The 23,664-nt window shown below is 36.2% G+C and overlaps 1 protein-coding gene across 1 annotated transcript in view; it reads right to left on the bottom strand.

Annotated features, from left to right (window-relative positions):
- LOC120316781 (phosphate-regulating neutral endopeptidase PHEX-like) overlaps positions 1 to 23,664 on the bottom strand; it is a 59,079-nt gene that overhangs the window by 12,264 nt on the left and 23,151 nt on the right. Inside the window, exons 2-5 of the mRNA XM_039362807.1 lie at positions 20,755 to 20,832; positions 14,301 to 14,404; positions 7,423 to 7,481; positions 2,953 to 3,007 (exon numbers count right to left, since the gene is read on the bottom strand). Of these exons, the coding sequence (XP_039218741.1) occupies positions 2,953 to 3,007; positions 7,423 to 7,481; positions 14,301 to 14,404; positions 20,755 to 20,832 (296 nt within the window). The remainder of the gene's footprint in view (positions 1 to 2,952; positions 3,008 to 7,422; positions 7,482 to 14,300; positions 14,405 to 20,754; positions 20,833 to 23,664) is intronic.

Raw genomic sequence — 23,664 nt, 5'->3', positions numbered from 1 at the left:
AAGCTGGCCAATTCTGAAACAACAGATAAATATAACTATCCTGGTTGGGAGGGGGGAATCTATTATAAAATCAAAGCAAGGAGCCAATCAGAAAAGCCTGGAATGAACTCCGGGGTTGCCCATTGCAATCTGGGACAATTCAACACAAGCATCTAAATATTGAGTCATGGTGCCTCAGTGGTTGGAATGCAATACTGCGGGCTGACTCTGCTCACAGCCAGGAGTTCAGTCCTGACCAGCTCAAGGTTGACTCAGCCCTCCATCCTTCTGAGGTCAGTAAAATGAGGAGCCAGATTGTTGGGGGCAATATGCTGATTCTGTAAACTGCTTAGAGAGTCTATTGCTATTCTTCTGCTCAGAAAGACTGGGAATGCATATTCACATCTATGCTTGTCTGCTTTCCTACTACATGCAATGCCTCTCGGCCCATAGATGGCTTTAAATGAGAGTTATACATCTGATCAGCAGACTGATTTCACCTGCTGTTGGGGTAATCTGCATACCCAATGATTTGTCATGCAGAAGAATTCACTGAGGAGATAAAAACTCTGATGAATGCCAAGGACGATCTCTTCTTAATTGAAATTATGTTTCCTACTCAACTCACCACCCATAGGACCAACATGGAGAGGGAGAAAAGGTTATATCTTTTTTCCACTGACTCTGTAGTCCAACACAAAATCAGAATACCTCATGTTTAGTTTGAATTTACTATAACAACAACACCCCATCAATGTCACTGCAGATTTGCAAAGATTTTCATTTGATTTAACAATCCATAACATGGTAATTGCCTTCTGAGTCATATTCTAAACTTACAGTATATTTGAATTTCTATCTTAGCCTTTTATTTTATTCTATCCTCCACAAAAGCTCAATTGTATGTCATAAAATAGTTCTTACAGATTTTATTTTTATCACTGCTAAATTCCATTACAAGCCTGAGGTTAAAATTATACATTTCAAAAATGGAAGCATCCCATTCTATGACAAGTTTATTATTTTATATTGTACAAAAGACAGGTGTGGCATCAGATACAGAATACAATCTTAAGAGTAAGGCTGTTCACCTTTTTGATAATATCAAGGAGTATGTCCGAAATACAAAAAGGAGTGAAATCTCTATCTATTTTTCCCCAGGAACTGAGCAATAGTGGAACAATAGCACAACATTCCCAGTATAATTTATTTATGTAAACTTTAGCAATGAAACTTTTAACAATGTATGTGCAAATATAGGATAATAAGATACTGACAAACACTTGTCAGCTTAAAAATAACTACACTCCACTTTCTTGGTTAAAAAAAGATCAGACTGCTTGGGAGGGATAGCTGTTAGAGAAAACCTAACTGAAAGCAGAGAAATTTAGTTTTTATTTTTTTAAAAAAATGCAGAATGGGTGAAAAAGAATTGATAGCAGAATGGGACAGAAATCCAGGGGAAGATCAGAGGAACAAGGAATGTTAGTGAAAAGAAGAAATAACTTACCAATAAAGGAGAATATCTGTAGTTCAGAATTGAAATGAGGGGTCCTTGGTGCTCTCTAATTTGCGTAATGGAACATCTGCAAGAAAACAACCAAGCTCAGAGAGCACCAAGGACCCCTCAGAAATAACTTAGGAATTGATATAATAAAAGACTTAGGAAACAGTGGCTGAATTTTACACACTAGTTCAGTAGTTCTGAGCTAATATAGTGGTAAGAGCATGTACACAGGTTTTTGGTTCTCCATTGGTTATGGGTGCGAACGGCCAGAACATTTTCCATTATCAATAATTTTCTTGTTGATGATACTTGGCCTTGAAAATGGTTATAATCAATCAATAAATAAATAATAAAATTCTGTCTTCCGAAGCTGTTAGCTGCTGGAAAATAAAACATTTAATACAGAGTATCTATCATGAAAAGAACAAAATCTTTCACAAAAGGTCATCAAAGATATATAGTTCCTTATTTTTGGTTTCTTAATATGTACACTAATGTATAAGTAGCAGTTAGCACTTTAATTTCAGTGTAGACATGCTCAATAAATGTTGATTTCACAACACTGCCCTATGCATGGATTCTACAAGGATTTCAAAGACCAGTAACTAACAAACTTTGCCCCAGGCAAAATATCTTAAATTAATTTCTATTTTTTAGAATCTGGTTCCTGTCAGATTTCATGATTTGGGAACTAGATTCTCAGAGATACTCAGCTTTTCTACTTTATAATTCAATTCCCATTGAGAATATAAAGAGGCAATTTCTGATGATATAAAGAATTTATGGGGGAAATAATCTTGTGGGGGAAGAATTGTAACAATTATTGAGAATATTATTAAAACAACAAAATGGAACCTAAGAACTATCTCTAATCTCGTAAATAAGAATTGTGTGTTTTAAATTCCAGAGACACATTTAGCATTAACAGGTTTTTTTATTTTGTTTTGTTTTCTATGTGTGAAAACTAGCAGCTTCTAAATAGATCCATTGCTAACAGTAGTTAGTTTTCTAAAAATATTCATTGCAATACATGAACAGGAATACTTAATTCATCTCTGCCTGCAGCCTGTTTCATTTTATAACAAAATGTTTAAATACACAGGAGAGGAATGGAGGCGACAAGCTCTGTAAATAAAACCTTGGTAAAATAAATATGGGGAGAACTCCTTTTCCGTGTCTACTCTTTGATCAGGCTTTTAAACAGTGCGTGAGGATGAAGGAAAGGGGGCAGAATGCATGGACAGATCTCTAATGAATTGAAAACAAAACAAGAAAAAGAAATAGGTAAATAAGCAGTTTTTGTACTGATCTATTTTTACAGTGTCCCAAAAGTTAAAACTGATAGAACATGCTCAATTGCACATATATTTAGGTTTTCCAGTTTCTTGCTTCAATAAGTGTGCTAACTTGTAAGAATATTTCATGTATTTGAGTTTATAAGCATTTCACATATAAAGACTTCTTACCTGGGATATTCAGTTCCCCAGAAGAAAGGCTTCTGGAGTTCTCCTGCTGGAAACCCTGTGATGATTTTAGAAGAGGAGAAGAAAGAATTCAGTTTCACCAAATAAAGAAGTCTGAGATTTTCTAAGAGATTTAGACAGGATAGAGTATCCAATACCTTCTGCACACAAGGACAACAGTTAATCTAAACAATGAATTTTAAAAAATTAAACAATGAATTTCAGTCGGAAGCATAGTATGTCTTTATAGGAAGCCCTTCCTTCCTTCCTTCCTTCCTTCCTTCCTTCCTTCCTTCCTTCCTTCCTTCCTTCCTTCCTTCCTTTCCTCCTCACAGCTAAAATTCAAGTAAACAACTTACCATTGAAACACCATTATCTCTCAGAACTAGCTTGTCCAGTCCTTCTATTGGGTGGGGTCAGGTTATTATCCAAATTTGGTCAAACAAGTTTCAATTGTGTTGCACCGTCAAAACAATCTCCTTTGCACAACTTGAATATATTTACTTAACCTAGGAATATATAGTGTGTTGACCAGCATCTTACTGAAAGTTTTATAATATAAAAATATATGAAAGTGTGAGGGGTTATTGCTTTTTATTGTTTTGCTACTGGATTTTTATCTTTGTAAGCTGCCCAGAGTCACTGAGAGTTAGTCGGGCAGCCCTACATATTTTCTAAAATAAATAAATAAATAATGTAACTTAAAGAAACATTTGCACTTTTTCCATAGACTTAGATATCTGAGTTACAATTCACATTATCCCTAAGTGGCCAAACCAAGCTATTTATATAAGATTGTTTTATACAGGTGCTTATGTATGTAGCAAAAAAAAAAGCCTAGCACTACGAATTGCAGTAGAAATATAAGAGAGAGCCTAGAACAGCAAAAGCTGCAAATAATTTCCAAAAACCTTAAATACTAAGACATATATAGCAGAAACTCTAGGTAGATCTAGCTTTAATGAACAGGGAAGGGAGGAAAAAAATAAAAAGTAAATACTGAAAACATGACTGGATAAATCTGTAAATCAAGCTTGACTGCATATCCTATTTAAATACTCCTTTTTAAAAACCCTAAATTATTGATTGAAGGGGCATAGCCTTTGGGGCAAAATGTAACCAGACAGTTTTGTATAGGAAGCTAGAGTGAAGATTTTGTTATACCTGAGATGACTTTATACAACTGCTGACTCTGTAAAACACTTAGAGAATACTGTAAAGCACTATGAAGTGGTATATAAGTCTAAGTGCCATTGCTATTGCTAAAGCTCTTTCAATATGAATTGGACTTTTAATCAGCAAACTATGTAGCTATTTTACCAGCTCTGCATATCCTCCAATGCTCTTACACAGGACAGATGACATGATCATTCCAGGAATGTAGAAGACCAGGAGGAAAGCCCTCTGCCTCCAACAATTTGGGGCGGCTTAGAGCAAACGAGCTTTTAGAAAACGTTTGTTTGTGTGTGTGTTTACTTTTAATGTGCCAATTTATTTACTTCACTCAATTTCTACACCACTCTATTTTCATAGAATCCAAACAGTTTACACCCACAATCATAATTTAAGGTTAGTTTCCAAGCCAAAATAATGCTGTTAACAGCAACTAACCTATGTGCCCCCAAACTGAAGTAGAATAATGGTCATTGTTCCAAATTGCATGATTTCACTCCTTTTTCCAAAGTATTTAATAGTTGTCAAAATGTCTAATGGTAGGTTGGTCCACAGGAAGTGCAATCACTAAGAATACTTGACAACAGGGTAGTTGAAGATGGCAATCCTTCAAATGAGAAACCCTCAACAAGTCCAGATTCAACCCAGAGAAGTACAGGAATCCTTCAGTTACTATGTATGTTAAGAAAATGTGAGCTGATGGTTGTTCTGCCAACCTTGAGCAGAAGGAGATTGAAAAGCACTCTGATTTCTTCCAGGATACTTTGTGTAATGGTGCCTATTTAATTCTATTCAGAGATAAGAAAACCCAAGTAATAATATTTCATCTTGGTTATTTAGCTTTTACATTCAGCAAAAGCTATCAGAAGAATCCTGAACCTTAAAAAGTGCTCCTTTTAAACATTATAATTCAATAATTTGCAAGCTGCAGTTTATATTGTATAATTAAAAATGCTATTATTAGTAATGATGGATATTTGTTTCAGTTTCTCCACTTTTTTTTCATATTTGCTTGATTGGCCAAGTTATTAAATTCATTATCTCCATATAGACAGACCTTACATCATTCCAAGGGAGGCAGCGAAGCCACAAGCAATCTTCTTCTTTTGCCCACCCATCTCCTGGCTGCTGCTATTAACCTGTTTTGACACAGGAAAACTGAACTCACTCATCCCCTCACACAAAATTGCTACCTTTTGAGGGATCCCAGGTAAGGTTTATGCAGAGTAGATGCTTCCAGCTAGATAAGAAGAGGGTTGGACTAGAAGACCTCCAAAATCCCTTCCAACTCTTGTGCTCATCATGGCAGATTGAGGGAGGATCTCCCCAATGTTCTAAGTATCTGGACTTAATACATATTTGTTCATTTTAACCATTCTGGCATATTCTATTATGTATTCCTTTTTTGGTACCCAACCTGCAAACAGGTTTTGAACCAGCAATCTTTCATATGTTAAGTGCAGATTGCAGCGGCCACACTGTTTCAGCTGTGTTGTTACAAGGATATATGTTATTTATATCCTTGTAACACAGGTAGTCCTCAACTTATGACCACAACTGAGCCCAAAATTTATGTTGCTAAGTAAGAGATTTGTTAAGTGAGTTTTGCCCCATTTTACAACCTTTCTTGCCACAATTGTTAAGTGAATCATTGCAGTTGTTAAGTTTAGTAACACAGTTGTTAAGTGAATCTGGCTTTCCCATTAACTTTGCTTGTCAAAAGGTCGCAAAAAAGTGATCACATGATCCCAGGACACTGCAACCACCATAAATATGAGTTAGTTGCCAAGCATTTGAATTTTGATCCTGTGACCATGGGGATGCTGCAGTGTGTGAAAGTACTTTTTTCAGTGCTATTGTAATTTTGAATGGTCACTAAATGAACTGTTGTAAGTCAAGAACTATCTGTAAGTGTGCCCCTTTCTTTGCAAAATAGCTAGTAAACTGCTAAAACAGATTGAAATACTTTATTCCAAACAGATAGAAACACTCTAAAAGCAACATAACAAACAAACATAATTTGGAAGTGGAACAGAAAAGTCTATCTTGAGGTTACTTTGAAGGCGAGTGGGAAATTAATAAAAAATGATATCCATTTTTACCCTTCACAAATAACAACAAATTAATTCTGACAATGAGGCAATCTGCCAGCATTGATAGACCCTATGTGCTTTCTGAATATTTAGACTAGTCTCCACCTTTTCACATTTGATCAGGAGCTGCTTAATATTAGTTGTTGTTATTATTTTCCATGTTCAAGGTCCATGAAGAGCCTGGAGATTATTAATAATGTCGCTCAAATATATAGGGATAAAATTGTGGGGTTTTGTTCCCCTGATTTTGGAGTAGTTGGGGAGATATTCTATAAAACAGCTTGCTAAGCCTTCCTTAGCAATGTGTGGCTGTGTCTTCAAGTTTTGATTCTTGGAGGCTTTCTAGGCAAGTCTCTGAAGTTTTCTTTAGGCAATATTTCCAAATGGTTTGACATTGCCTTTTTCCTAGGGCTAAAAGAGAATGACTGGCCCACAGTTACCCAGCTGACTTTGTGCCTCAAGTGAGACTAGAACATAGAGTCTCTCAGTTTCAATTGATGCCTTAACCACCTGATGTTTTGCCAACAGCTTTGACTGGCAGTTTCAGAGGCACAGAGAGCTACTTTTCTTGCTGATAAAATGTTAGGATACCAGAAAACGAGACCACTGCCATTAAGCTCAAAAACTTATCACTGCTTAACTGATGCCAGACACAAAAACATAAATCAATACACAGTTTTATATGTCTCAACAATGCTGGGTGATATTGTAAATTATTAGAGAGTGAATAGCCTTAATGAATATGGGATTTCTTTGCTTGCTTGCTTTATGGATTCCTTGATCACAAACAATCAGATGCCTTATTACTTCATAAAGGTAATATTACTTCTTTCCTAGAAAGGTTATTTTTATGCAATTGGCTTTTCTTTCTTTATTTCTTTCTTTCTCTCTCTCTCTCTTTCTTTCTCTCTTTTTCTTTCTTTCTTTCTTTCTTCTTCCTTTCCTCCCTCTTTCTCTCTCTTTCTTTTTCTCTCTTTGTATCCTGAATATGTAAAATCAACAGCCAATGTTTACCTGCTTGTAAACATACAATGCACTTGGTATTAGTATTTTTTAATGAGGACACAGTTTCTAAAACTAGTAGGCATTTTTGTGCAGTATGAGGAAATAACAATTTTAAAATTGTGAGGAGCACTGCTTATAGAAGCTGAAGGATATTCTTTTTTCTCAGATAAGTAATTAAATGGTGGTTTAGTCAAGTACTCACTGATCTGATTTGTAGATGAACTGTAAAAGGCATTCACTGTTGTTGGACTAGTAAACCACCTGTTGAAAAAGAGAAAAGAAAAGCAGATATTATTCTATTAATCAGAGAACATCTGTCTGTCTCCGTCCCCCTTCGTCCCCCACAAATGTCAAGTTCCTATATGAACTCATTGCTCATTTTGGCTAAATTTGGATCTCCCTCAAGATTTAAACTACAATTGCAGAGCCTGCCATTCAAAGCCATAGCAGGCACCTTATTATTCTATGTACAAAGGAAATCAGGATCCAACTATGTAGCAAAGGATGAAGATTAATAGTCTGTAAAAGTGGTTCAACACCTACAGGTAGTCCTCAACCTACAACTATTCATTTAACAACTGTTCAAATTACAATGCCCTCAGAAAACGTGACTTATGACCTGTACTTACACTTACAACCATCACACAACCTTTATGCTCATATGTTAGCAATTTGGGCACTTGGCAATCTGTCTGTATTTATGTTCGATTGTAACATCCTGCAGTCACATGGTTTGATGTGCAACATTTTTTTGCTGATGTCCAGAAAAAAAAAAACGCCCATTGGGGAAACTAGATTCATTTAACAATGGTGTGATTCATTTAACAAATGTGGTGATTCATTTAACACAATCGATAAAAATTGTGATAAAATTGGGTCTGACTCATCTTATGACTGTAATGACTTACAATGACAATTCTGATCCAAATTGTGGTCATAAATCAAGGACTACTTGCACAATGGAATATCTTCCATCCTTGATCAAGCAGGTATTCTATATCTGACATTATAGCTAAAGTACATAAGCTTCCCTTTTTCAAATGAAATTTTAGAAAATGCATTAAGCATGGATATCAAAATATCAAAATTATAGGATTTATGAGATTATCCACCATTTTTATCAGTTTTTTTAATAAACCATCATCAAATATACTTGTGTAATATTATTTAATATTAAACTGTAAAACAATATAACAATTATTTTTGTTATCCATTCTATATTTTAAATATCATATATCATATATAAGCCTGAATATCACTGAATAGATATCTATTTAGTTAATACTTATAATACAAGAGACTTTATTTAGCAGGCATGGTTTGTCTCCCTACTCTGCACCCTTCTGGAAAACATTTTCCAATAAAATGATAAGATGGAAGATATATCTCAGCAAGAGAGTAGAAGATGAGTGACATCTAGGCTGAGGAATCAGGAGAAAACATTTAGCAAGGTTGACTGCATTCCAATTTCAGAGTCATTTACAGCAGCAGCCAAATACACTAATCTGAAAAGCAGCAGCACAGATGCTTAAAAAGAAGTGGCCTTACATAGGATAACATTGAATGACTTTTTGGAATGACCTGGAGTGGCACTAGGTCACTTTTATTAGAAATCTAAAATGTCATTGCACATTCTAAGTCTCCACAACGATCATAACTTTTAGCATCATTTCTTTATCTTATTTGCTTCAATTGTCTCGGAGCTTTCTTTCAATACGTTCTAACCTAGAGACCTCAACCAGGCTTAACCCAAAGACATGAAAGCTGTCTCCATAAGTTTTACAATCGCTTAAAATGGATAAATATTTAGTATACTTCTTAAAAAGTATTAACTTTTATAAATGTCTATTGTTTGACATTAACATGCTTTAATTTTTTATACATTTATATTACTTATATAAAAATGTCCACCAGACCATTCATTACTGTATAGAGATTACACCTTTGCAGGAGAAAATTAATGCCAATAAAATTTCCCATATGCAAATACCAAACCAACAAACAGCATTATATTGGTACTGGTGTTGGTGGCAAGAGGTGACTTTTCTTGTTCTTCCAAATATTGATATAAATGCATAAGGATGGAATGAAGTTGCCTTATATAATTTCATTACATACCCAAAACTTTGTTAAATTTGTACTGTATATACAGTACAAATGCTTTGGGAAAGATTCCCTATGTAGATTCTCCTTATGTTCAGATATTTAAATTAGGTTTCAAATACAGTCTGCAAATATTCCATATGGCCACTTTTGTTGTTGCTGTTAGTTGCAAAGTTGTGTCCGACCCATCACAACCCCATGGACAACATTCCTCCAGGCCTTCCTGTCCTCTACCATCTTCTGGAGTCCATTTAAGCTCACGCCTACTGCTAAATGGCAACAAAAGCTAGAATTGTCTTTATTTCTTCCTGCCATCTACTGGTTATCCAGTACATTTCAGAGATCAGATTTTTCATACTTATTTAAATAACTGGAAAACTGTAAAATAATAATGTAGGGCCTGCTTCTTAAATACAGTTTTTTGGCTAATTTCAGAACAGTTTGTAAAAAAGACTAATCTATGCAGCTTTACTGTAACATATCTTTTCAGGCTATCCTTTATTGCTGCGTTCTAAATTAAGCTTGTAAAATACTGCATAGCAGACAATTCAGCTACAGTAAATTCAAAATGTACAAATATTGAAAAATCTTTACAACTTACCATTCCTCCCCAAAAAGGTTCTAAAATTCTGTCTCAAGACAGTGTAATTTAATCCTTCTCATTTTATTTGTTTGTTTATTTACAAGATTTAAAGGCCAGCTAACACCAGAATAACTCTGGGCATCTTACATTAAAAACATAAAATAATAAAAATATGTTTGTCTATGTTTGACCTCTTCCCTGCCTGGGAAAGTTCATAGTTTAGTCCAGTGATGGCAAACCTTTTAGAGACCGAGTGCCCAAACTGCAACCCAAAACCCACTTATGCATTGTCGGGTGCCAGGTGGGTGTGGCCAATTGGGTGGGTGTGTCCCATTGGGTGGGCATGGCTGCGGTGGTAATGGCAGACTGGCTGGGACTAAAAAGTTCAATCAATCAATTCCAACTTTGCAAGATCTTTTTTTTTCCCGCAAGTAGTTGAAATTGACTGATTGATTTTATAAAACCCAGCTGAAGGCCTAGGACTGGGGCGAGGGCATGCATGCCCACAGAGAGGGCTCTGAGTGTCGCCTCTGGCACCCATGCCGTAGGTTCGCCACCACTGGTTTAGTCCAAAACTATTAATGGGCATTAATAGGATTTGTCCTGGCCTACTGGAGAACTTCATAGCCAGTTAAGATAAGATAAGATAAGATAAGATAAGATAAGATAAGATAAGATAAGATAAGATAAGATAACCTTTATTGTCATTTTTTTTTACTGTGGGCACAACGACACACATCAAAAATGAAATTTAGTTGCCCGCTCTCAAAGTGAAATACATACATGACACACACCTAAACATACTATATACCACATATGTTTAGACCCCCACCCCTACATATACATAACAAATAAATATTAAATACTATCCATCTTGAATATATAATGGAAGGAGGAAACTTGAGAGTTCACAAGGTTAATGCTGTATGGAATGAAACTATGGCTGAATCTGGATGTTCTGCTATGGATACCATGAAGCCTCCTCCCAGAAGGTAACAAGGAAAACAGGTCATGAAGAGGATGTGAAGTATCCCAGATAATCTTACAGACCCTGCTCAAGCAGTGCTTCTGTGCTATGTCCTGGATGAGAGGGAGGGAACTGCCAATGATCTTTTTGGCCATTCTCTCCCTCTCTGCACTGCCTTCCTGTCTGAAGTAGTGATGCTTCCAAACCAGACTGTGATGCTGTATGACAGGTTGCTCTCGATCATCCCCCTGTAGAAAGTGGTCAGGACAGAGGAAGGAAGATGTGTTTTTCTCATGCGGCACAGAAAATGCAGGTGCTGCTGTGCCCACTTCATCTGTTTCTCATTGTTGAGCGACCAAGCCAGCCTACTCGTTACCTGCACACCCAGGAATTTGATGCTGGTAACCATCTCCTCAGGTGAATCATTAATGTACAGAGAAGTGTGGCTGTGCCTGCCTTTTCTTAAATCAACAATGATCTCTTTGGTTTTTTGGGTATTTAAAACTAGGCTGTTTTCCTTACACCAGTTCATCAACCCTCAATCTCCTTGCAGTAAGCTTCCACCTTGTCATCCTGAATAAGGCCCACTACTGTTGTATCACCTGCAAACTTCACAATATGGTTGGTGACAAACCTAGCATAATAGTCATGGGTCAACAGGGTGAACAGCAGCGGATGTAAGACGCAGCCCTGAGGAGAACCTGTGCTCAAGAAAATGGTATTAGAGGTATTTGTTCCAACTCGCACATATTGGGGCCTGTTGGTAAGAAAATCAAGAATTCAGTTGCACAATGGAGTGTTTAAGCCTAAAAGGCCCAGTTTGTCTACTAGATGCTGGGGAATGATTGTGTTAAACTGAAGTCGACAAACAATAAACGCATGTGAGTATTTCTTTCCTCTAAGTGCTTGAGGCTCAGATGGAGAATGGAAGAAATAGCATCCTCCATAGAGCAATTTGGTCAGTAGGCAAACTGAATGGTAGAAAATGGAAGATACTCAACCATATCTGGAATGTGGCTATAGGAATATTTTGGAGATTACACTGTAGGAAATTACAGTTTGAATTAGTATTCTGGGGTGGGGGAAGCTGATTCCAATACTTGTCTATTATCAACACTAAGATTAGAAAGACAAAGACCCCTAAATTCTGCATCCCCCACCCAAAATCTAAAGACATGGCCTTTAGGACATAATAGGGTTAACCCACCACCATTAGAATACCAAAAGGGCACACTGAAGCTCAGATCAAAGTTCATTGCACAGGAACAATCTCAAACAAGAACAACTCCAAACATAAAGCCCCCAAAAGGTATAAAAACCCACCCACTCCCAGCTCCATTTTGTCAGCCATCCCAGAAACATGTTACTGTCACTGAAGTTTCTGGCAACTAAATAAACTGAACCTTCTTTCCTAAGCAGTCTCCATTTTGTTTATTCCTGGCTTGGACTGGACCTTGATGAAATTTTTTCTTTCAACAGGCCTAATGAAATTTTATAAAGAGAAATATGATAAAAAGTAATGTTTCTCCTGATTGCAGTTAACTTTATAATTAAAGTTTTCGCCCCTTCTGAGATATCTATATAACTGGCTATTACAATGATGACAGAAAAATAATCCTCACAATTTGAATTCTCAGATAATGAGGACTATATTTTTATGTTTGGAAGGAATAAAATGGGTTACTGTATCTCCAGATTTGCATGGTCTGGATTACAACAGACTCTGAAAACCTTGATTCCTGACCTAAAATGAAAGTAATGTGAATAAAATAGTTGTATTGAAATTGAAGTGAAAGGCCATTACACTGTTGCAATACAAGCCCTACCATTTTCTACATCTTTCACACCCTGAACAATCAGAGCTTTCAGCACAACAGCAAGATGCTGTTTTTTGTCCTGATTCAACAACAAGCTCCTAGAGAATTTCTGATTCAGATTCAGTTCTCCTTTAAACTTGATACTCAACAACTGAATTTAGACAGCACAGGTCCATGGCCTATTTTATATCTCAGAAACTACACATATAGGCTTGTTCTGTGAGAAAAAGATATAATAAAATAATTTAAGAATAATAAAGATAGAATAATAAAGATAGAATAATAAATAAGATCCCAAGGAAAAGCCATAAGAAATGCCTTACAATTATGGCAAAAAAAGTTTATATTACTATGTTCTGTCTGTTTGTACTAACTAGTTCAGAACCATTCCCCCAAACCCTCTAAAGAAAATTAAGCCAGGTAAATAGGAAAAACAAGTGGGGAAAGGTAATATTAAACAGCCCCTGGAGAAAGAAAAAGAATAAATATAAGCTGGATTTTAATATAATACATGCTGAGTTGTTGAACAGTTCTCTTCATTCCAAAGTAGAATAGTGATGGAAGATAATACATACGGGATTGCCCTACAATTTTATATTTCAGGAAATATTTGCCAATTAATTTAATTTTCAGTGACATTTTAAAGACTAAGAATTTTCTCAGGATACCTACAGTATTAGTGCAGCTAATAACCGCATCCATAAGAATGAAAGATCAAGGGGGTTTATCTACTTCTTCATAAAGTAGAAAATGTGTTTGTTGCTCTGGACACTCATGACAAACTAAATATAATTTGTTATAGAAATGATAGCAAATAATCTAGAAGAATCTCAGAACATTTTCAGGTTTTTCTCTTAGTTTACAACATGCACATACAAAACAAGGGCTATGATAGGTGTTCCTGTGGCTTTTGTATTGTATTGCAAAGACAGATCTCAGCAATGTAGTGGCCTACTCTCCCCTCTTTTACACCCAGAGAGGTACACAACAGATAGATGAAAGAAGCAACTGTTTCATGATCTTCTTTGCAAATTCTTCTGCACACTGAAATGCAGTAGCAGGACTTAAAAGAGGAAAAGGATGTAGGTTATGGAAAGGGTTTAAGATCTGTGTGGTTGTGGAGCCCCTCTTCTCTTTGTCAAACTAGAGGGGGGAAAAGAAAGGAATGTCATTTCCTCTTGATTCTTTGTCTTATGATATCATCTGGCAAACATCTTCTTTTAAAATAAAAGGAGAAGCTTACTTTCATCCATTTTAAAATGAATGAATTCAACCCCATTACTTTATTGACCCTAAGTTCATAATAGTAACTCTGCTTATTTTCGTGGATAGCCATCATTTATGAAAATTCTATTCGACGGAAATTCCAGCAGTACCATTCCAAACAGTCATAATTGCCAGCAGAAACTCATCTGTAGCACAGTTATCATCACAAAACAATTATTAAGTTCTAAACCAGGCAAACTAAGCATTTTAAAATTTTATCCGTTTCAGAACAATAGATTGGGGATGAAAAGTCTAAAATTTGTGTTAAATTATATTTCTTGTATATTAATTGTCTGATAATATTTCATCTCAATACTTCCCCAGCACATCTCTTCCCAACTCACTCTGTTTTGGGGACTTCTTTTCTCAGCCAGTAGAAATCTGATTGGGCCACATGTCTGCGAGTCTGAAGGACATTGCCAAAATAGTCTGTTTCTGAAAACTTCATCTGGAAATAAATATAAAGATTATGCTAATATAATTAGATTAAAACAGATGAACAACCTTAATATACTAGACAAGTAAAATATCAGAATTTAAATATTCTGAAAAAAATGCCTTCTCCTCCTTTTTTTCATTGTGGTCCAAAACCAAATCAGGTACAATCCAAAAACATAATAGCATTATAACAGTTTGATACAAATAATACTTCTGTTAACAATTTGGATATGATATAATTAATTGAAACCAATATATGGAACAAATAAAAAGGTGATCTTAAGACCTCTCTCATTGATTGGGTTTGCTATGTAGTCTTTCTATTAAAGGGCAAATTAATTAAGAGTGCAGTTCCACCTAGAATTTACATCTTAGAAATCTACCTTCTAAGGTTTTGAAATTGCCCTAGAGGCATAGGAGCATTGATTAAGTGCTGCAGAGATTCTTTTTATATCTGCTATCCATAACTGCAGAAGGAAATACATTAAAATGTGTTTTGAAAAAGGCCCATTGCTAATGGATATAGAACAACTTAAAAATGTAGGTTGTGGTTCCCTTGATTCACTGAGGTGAAAATACGACCAAAGGACTGCTATTAAATTATGTCCAATATATCATAATATTTCTTCAAAAAGTTCCATTTCATATACAGTCAGAGAACATGCCATGTGAAGTAGTTTGAAGATATTTCTTTATAATGTCTTGTTGTACAATCATATACTAGGAAGGACAAATGTCCCATGAAAAATGAATAGATTCTGACCCAGAAAGATATGATTAGTTCCTAACACTTGTTTCAGTGCTAATCAACCAGCTTCTATTCTAAATACAACATTGGATGTACTTCTAGGTGTAGAAAATATGGCTCTCAGAAAGAATGATTGTATTATTTCATATAATTAGAATTTTATGCCGGGGTTCAGTTGCACCCACCATAAAGAATTGTACTACCAATTTTGAAAGAAATAATCTGTTGGTTACAGGTATATGTCCACCCTAATTCCTAAAACAATCCTAGAAGGGCTGCCATTCTTTTCTGAACTGCTATGGTAGCATAATTGACATGTAAAATTGATAACTATTGCTAGATATTTGAAACAACTACCTTGTACTATTGGTTGCCTATCTATGTGGAATAGAATATAGGATAGAATATTAATTTTATTGTCACTGTGAATGTACACTAATGGGCATACATTAAAATGAAATTTCATTGCATTCAGATCTCAAAGGGTCACCTCTTCCAATATACACTACATAATTATGACAAAAATAAATAAATAAATAAATACACCCCTTTATGGATTACTGCCTTGTCGTGGCGAAGGGGCTTGTATAACTCAATGAAGCTGTAAGCTATGCCGTGCAGGGCCACCCAAGACGGACAGGTCATAGCAGAGAGTTCTGACAAAATGTGATCCACTGGAGAAGGAAATGGCAACCCACTCCAGTATCTTTGCCATGAAAACCCCATGGACAGTACTAAAAGGCAAAAAGATATGACGCTGGAAGATGAGCCCCTCAGGTTGGAAGGTGACCAATATGCTACTGGGGAAGAGCAGAGGGCTAGTACTAGTAGCGCCAAAAAGAATGAAGCGACTGGGCCAAAGCCGAAAGGACGCTCAGCTGTGGCTATATCTGGTGGTGAAAGGAAAGTCCGATGCTGTAAAGATTTTTTCTCCATAGGAACCTGGAATGTAAGATCCATGAATCAAGGCAAGCTAGACGTAGTCAAAAAAGAGATGACAAGACTGAACATCGACATCTTAGGAATCAGCTAACTAAAATGGACAGGAATGGGTGAATTTAATTCAGATGACCATCAGGTATACTACTGTGGGCAAGAATCCCTCAGAAGAAATGGAGTAGCCTTCATAGTCAATAAAAGAATAGGAAAAGCAATACTGGGATACAATCCCCAAAATGACAGAATGATCTCAGTGCAAATCCAAGGCAAACCATTCAATATCTAAATCTAAATCTATGCCCCAACCACTGGTGCTGAAGAGGATGAAATTGACCGGTTCTATGAAGCCCTACAGCACCTTATAGAATTAACACCAAAAAGTGATGTCCTTATCATCATGGGGGACTGGAATGCTAAGGTAGGAAACCAAAAGATAACCGGAATAACAGGCAAGTTTGGTCTTGGAGTACAAAATGAAGCAGGGCACAGGCTGATAGAATTTTGTCAAGAGAATATGATGGTCATAACAAACACTCTTTTCCAACAACCCAAGAGATGGCTCTACACATGGACATCACCAGACAGTCAACATAGAAATCAGACTGACCATGTGCTCTACAGCCAAAGATGGAGAAGCTCTATACAATCAGTAAAAACAAGACCAGGAGCTGACTGTGGCTCCGATCATGAGCTTCTTGTTGCAAAATTTAGGCTTAAATTGAAAAAAGTAAGGAAAAGCACTAGGCCACTCAGGTATGAACTAAATCATATCCCTGATGAATATACAGTAGAGGTGACAAATAGATTTAAGGAATTAGATCTGATAGACAGAGTGCCTGAAGAACTATGGATGGAAGTTCGCAACATTGTACACGAGGTAGCAACTAAAACCATCCCAAAGAAAAAGAAATGCAAGAAAGCAAAATGGCTGTCTGAGGAAGCTTTGCAAATAGCTGAGGAAAGAAGGGAAGTGAAAGGCAAGGGAGAAAGAGAAAGATACACCCAATTGAATGCAGAATTCCAGAGAATAGTTAGAAGAGATAAGAATGCCTTCTTAAATGAACAGTGCAAAGAAATAGAAGAAAACAACAGAATAGGGAGGACCAGAGATCTCTTCAAGAAAATTGGAGATATGAAGGGAACGTTTCATGCAAAGATGGGCATGATAAAGGACCAAAATGGCAGGGACCTAACAGAGGCAGAAGAGATTAATAAGAGATGGCAAAACTACACAGAAGAACTATACAAGAATGAGCTTAACATCCCAGATAACCACAATGAGATGGTCATTGACCTCGAACCAGACATCCTATAATGTGAAGTGAAATGGGCCTTAGAAAATCTGAGCAACAACAAAGCTAGTGGAGGTGACAGTATTCCAGCGGAGCTATTCAAAATCTTAAAAGACGATGCAATAAAAGTGCTACACTCAATTTGCCAACAAATTTGGAAAACTCAACAGTGGCCACAGGATTGGAAAAGGTCAGTTTACATTCCAATTCCAAAGAAAGGCAATGTCAAAGAATGTTCAAACTATTGCACCATTGCACTCATTTCACATGCTAGTAAAGTTATGCTTAAAATCCTACAAGCTAGACTTCAGCAGTATGTGGATCGAGAACTACCAGAAGTACAGGAAGGATTTCGAAGAGGCAGAGGAACTAGAGATCAAATTGCCAACCTACACTGGATCATGGAGAAAGCTAGGGAGTTCCAGAAAAACATCTACTTCTGCTTCATTGACTATGCAAAAGCCTTTGATTGTGTGGATCACAACAAATTGTGGCAAGTTTTTAAAGAGATGGGAGTACCAGACCATCTCATTTGTCTCTTGAGAAATCTATATGAGGGTCAAGAAGCAACAGTGAGACCTGGACACGGAACCACTGATTGGTTCAAAATTGGAAAAGGAATCCGGCAAGGCTGTATACTGTCGCCCTGCCTATTTAACTTATATGCAGAGCACATCATGAGAAAGGCAGGGCTAGATGAATCAAAAGTTGGAATTAAGATTGCCGGGAGAAATATCAACAACCTAAGATATGCAGATGATACCACTCTAATGGCAGAAATTGAAGAGGAACTAAAGAGCCTCTTGATGCGGGTGAAGAAGGAGAGTGCAAAAGTTGGCTTGAAACTCAACATTAAGAAAACCAAAATCATGGCATCCGGCCCTCTCAATTCCTGGCAAATAGATGGGGAAGAAATGGAGTTAGTGACAGATTTTATTTTCCTGGGCTCCAAGATCACCTCAGATGGGGACTGCAGCCAAGAAATTAAAAGACGCTTGCTCCTGGGGAGGAAAGCTATGGCAAATCTAGACAGCATTCTAAAAAGCAGAGACATCACCTGCCAACAAAAGTGCGTATAGTCCAGGCCATGGTTTTCCCAGTTGCAATGTATGGCTGTGAAAGTTGGACCATGAGAAAGGCTGAGCGCTAAAGAATTGAGGTCTTTGAACTATGGTGCTGGAGAAGACTCCTGCGAGTCCCTTGGACTGCAAGGCGTTCAAACCGGTCAGTCCTAGAAGAGATCAACCCCGACTGCTCTTTAGAAGGCCATATCCTGAAGTTGAAACTCAAGTACTTTGGCCACCTAATGAGAAGGAAGGACTCACTGGAGAAGGGCCTAATGCTGGGAAAGATTGAGGGCAATAGAAGAAGGGGACGACAGAGAATGAGATGGCTGGATGGAGTCACTGAAGCAATAGGTGTGAACTTAAATGGACTCCAGAAAATGGTAGAGGACAGGAAGACCTGGAGGAACGTTGTCCATCGGGTCGCGATGCGTCGGACATGACTTTGCAATTAACAACAACAAAATAAATACAGAATTATGCATATACCCACATATATTATATGACTCAGAGAAACAACAGTCTAGTACAGGTTATGTATATGTGTGCATGATGAGAAAAATGAATGTAACAGTATAATAGTGTATAATTGTCAGGTGTGAAAGATCAAGACCACACATGAAGTTCCAGTTAAACTGATTTATTACTAATCATGCCTATGCACAGGAATCTACTCAACTAATGGCTAACACTATCTTGTCATTAGATAAAAGTCAGTGAAATTCAAGAAGGGTTGGACTTAGTCAAAGGTCCACAGAGACTTTAGGCTGATTTCTCATTGACTCCACTCCAAGCTCTGCCAATCCTTCTACAATAATACCGTTTTTCAAACTGAATTTTCCCCTATGAATGTTAACTTCAAAATATGTTGGTTATGTGTCCAATAACTTTGGTGCTTTTCTGTATTGTATATAAATTGGAAAGCAATGCAATTCTGTTGAAAAGAAAATGGTGTTTTAACACCACACTGTTTCCATGAGTTCTATAAATACATAATTGCAAGATGATCTTATTTTTAAATGAATAGAATTGTCTTTCTGCATTAGAAAATTAGTGAATATTGCCATGTGAGCATATACTAGGAAATTTCATAGACAACAAAGTGGTTTTGCCCAACATATGGCACACTGGATAACTTAACATAATTATTCCACTGTTGCTTCTAGAGCTTGGTACTGCATGCATTTTGATGGCTATTTATGGAATGCATTTTTATGGTGAATAGTATAAAAATGTGGAAGAACAAGTATACTTTAAAATCCCTTCCTTGAATCATATTTGAGGAAAGTTAATAATCTTGACATCTGAAAGAAAACTAATTATATTTTTAAATATGAAATATTTGGAACCAAAAAATAAACAAGCTGCAAACATAAAATTGGTCTTCTTTTAAAAAATTTTAATGCTTCCATCAGCTAAATTTTAACTCATTTTCAGATTATGACCTTTAAGAGCTAATAAATATTTTAGAACATTGAGGAAATGACTTAAAAATATAACTGCTGGCAACTTCAAAAAAAAATAGAAATATGATAAGATCACAGTTTTAAACTCAGACCCTACAGTTAAGAGTATCAATAGTTTAGTACAATTTTCAGACCTGCCAAACAATATACTTGGAGCTCTGTTTTTTTTTTTTTTTTTTTACTTTGCTGGATATTTAACAAATTAGTAGTAGAATTATGATTCAGTAAGTGGACTGCAGTTGCCATTAATTTGCTTCAGCAACACGGTTGACAATAATCACTGTTTTATTTTGAAGATAGCTACTGCGTATATTGCAAAACAAACAGCTAAATATGAGGCTTACACTTCTCTTCAGAGATTAAATACATCTTAGGATACTTACTCATCATCATTTGTTTCAATTAAAAACATTTGGTTCTCCTGAGAGGTGATGATGCTTAACAAAAGATGTCATGTAAATAATGTGAGCAATTAAGTGGAACTCAAGAAATGTACAAAGCAAACTTATATAACTGAAGACATGCATCAATGAAGCTCTTAAAAGTTATTACTCCTTTACTTCCAGTGGGAATTAATTGTGTGCATAGCATTAATATATCCTGAAAAAGCAGGGCAGAGACAAGGACAAGGAAGGAAGGTAGGCTGCATGAGGGAGAGGAGGCTTTGTAATGGGAGGGTGATTGCATTTAGCACTAGACTTTTGTAATTTATATTTATAATACTCTTTGCTCTGGTTAAATCTTGAACATTCTACATGGTGAATGAGCATATGAACATATATGCATTTGTAATTTATATTATAACAATAATTGCAACAAGTAATAATTGAAAATAATAAAATAAAACTTACTGTTTTGATGCCTTCTGTAACATATGTATCATTCATTATAAATCCAGGATAACCCACTTTTGCCAAAACTGATTTTGCCTTTAGAAAAAAAAATGGATAAACACAACAAAGACAAGGATGACCATTTAAAGTAAATTTTAAATCATATGGTAATCTTAATTGCGCTCGCAGTTGTTGTTAGCTTTAAAAACAGGAAATCTGTATTTTACTTTCCTGCAAAGAACAATAACAAATAACCTGCAGAATGTTATTTATCCATAGTAAGTATAAAAAACTTCTGTTATTTTTCAAAAATCCAGGTTGGAGATGGTTAGATGGAGATGGATCTTTTCATGCAAAAATATGTAGTTGTCACAAGTCAAATGTTGCTCATAAACACTAGTGTTCCAGGGCTGAGTCTTGGGAAATGTGTTTTTTTTCGGGGGGAGGGGGGGACACTCCCTAGCCTATTCTGCTCACTGTTCATCCTACTGTGTACCTTGCTTTAATCTGATCTAAAAAAAATTCTTTGTCTATGAAGCTGTGCAAAATATTTTACACTGCATTCTTTCTTCTCAACCAAGGGACTCCAAATTTGGCTTTGTAGTGTCTCTGCTCAGCAGTTACTTTTTCCTCCCTTAAAGATAGTAATATATACAGCATAATGATTGGTTCTATGATAAGCAGTTTTTATGTACAGATTGTTCAAATCTAGACATCCTATATGAGGGGGAGAGGAACACTGTTATGACTTTTAATTCAAACCAGATGGTAGGAACTCTCTTTCATGTAGGATAACAACATATAAAACAAGCAAAGCCATCTGAAAACCCTTCAAATATAATGTGTGGGAGTGAATCTATTGACTAGATTAGAGTTCAGTAAGTAGAATTATTTGTCTATACATCTTCTAGGTTAAAGAATACTTTATTTATATTGTGCAGGGTGCAAGCATGCCCTGTTTACCTTTGGGAAAATATAATTGCCTCTCTGTGTCAGGAAAAAAGGTAATATTTTCTGCATTCACAGAGTACTGTAATAAGAAGCTTTTCAGATACACGTTTAACCAGTCTTTTGACTGTGTCAGAAAAAATAAACAATTCTCCAAGTATCAGAGATTTTGGATTTTGATGCAAAACCCAGGTGAGACTTTGTCCCTCTGCCTTGATACAGAAGTTACCTGTGGCCAGATTCAGCTTCACAGGAGCATATATTGAATCTTCCTACAATACTGGGAGGCAACAAGGAGCATCATATCTGAACTGATAAGCAAAAAGAATTTTCTGAATAGGTGAGGGGCTGCTGCCATCCTGTGGTTATCCAGATTTTTGTAGCCCAGATTATAGCCTGGCTAAATGTAAATGTAAATTAGACAGAAGATGAGATTCTGTAGGAACCAGTCGGTTAAGCTTAATAGTGCTTGATCTCTCTAAAGAAACATACAGGTAGTCCTCAATATAAAACAGTTTATTTAGTGACTGTTCAGTCAGCACTGAAAAAAGTGACTTTTTCACACTTATGACCATTGCAGCATCTCCATGGTCATGTGATCAAAATTCGGACACGTGGCAATTGATTCACATTTAAGACTGTTGCAGTGTCCTGAGATCATGTGATCACCTTTTGCAACCTTCTTACAAGCAAAGTCAATGGAGAAGCCAGAGTCACTTAACAACTATGTTACTAATTTAACAACTACAGTGATTCACTTAACAATTGTGGAAATAAAGGTTGTAAAATGGGGCAAAACTCACTTAAATGTTTCACTTAGCAACAGAACTTTGAGGCACAATTGTGGTCGTACATTGAAGACTACCTGTACTGATCACTATGGGGAGATAAGGATAAGCATTCATTGTTCTTTTACTTTGGGGGGGACTTTTCTAGTTCTCATTTTTGGCTAAGAGGAAGTGCTCAAAAAGATCAAGTTATAAAAGAAATGTTGCCATTCAGTTTCTGAAAATTCCTTAGTTTTCTAGCCCACATGGCCAATTTTTTTATTATGCAGACTAAAGCAGACATGGCAAAAATTTTGAACGTCATACACACAGATTGTAAATGATTTAAATGAATTTTAATATGAATATCTTACCACCTGGAAACAGAAAAATCCTGCTATCTTGTCTTACACACAGAATAATCTGACCTCTTGGGTACTATAGCAATACACTTTAACTTCAATGGCTGGCCTTTAGCTACTCCCTCTGGCAATAAATTCTGTTAGGCTAATCATGCTAACCCCAGGTATTTATTTGTCACTTGTGGAAATATCTTGACTTTACAATTAATTGAGATAATTAATACGTGACATCCTGCAGAAAACAGGTGGGAGATTAACAGCAGGAGCAGCAGAAACAGATGAATCCTTAAGCAAGACAGATCCCATTGTCATGCAAATGATCTCAGTGACAGAAAAACAATAGAAGACAAATGCCATACAGAACAAACTGGGAAATGAAGTAAATAACAAAAGAGAATATTTCTTCTTAATTTTCCAAAAGGAGCATCAGAGCCTCACAGGTTTTTATTATTATCAAGAAAAACCATATCTTATTGTTGTTTGGTATATGACTGATTGACACTGTGTAATTACTGTTAGGTTAAAATACCTGATTGTTTTCTCTTCTTATATTCAACACAAAAGGGCAAGTAGGAAAAAAAATGCTGAAATTTCTGCTGATCTAGTTTTTTAAATGACTTAGGTAAGTCATAGAGGTCTTGCATGTCTTCTAAAGTAGTCATTTAAAGCAATTAAGCAACTTTGTGTTGTGTTCATGCTTTTCAGTATAGAGCATTAAGCAAACAGAAGGAGAATAATAACTTTAAGAGCTGATAAATTTTGACCTTTAAAGAAAACACCTACTCATTTTGCAGCATGACTAATTACAAAGTTTGGAAGATAATGAAAGTGGATGAACTGTCCCAACCTGG

Source organism: Crotalus tigris, unplaced genomic scaffold, assembly GCF_016545835.1.
Source record: "Crotalus tigris isolate CLP2741 ecotype Arizona unplaced genomic scaffold, ASM1654583v1 scf7180000017589.2436309, whole genome shotgun sequence".
Classification (NCBI taxonomy): Eukaryota; Metazoa; Chordata; class Lepidosauria; order Squamata; family Viperidae; genus Crotalus; species Crotalus tigris.
Note: the sequence above shows the minus strand (reverse complement) of the source record. Positions and strands in the feature narration are given on the sequence as shown.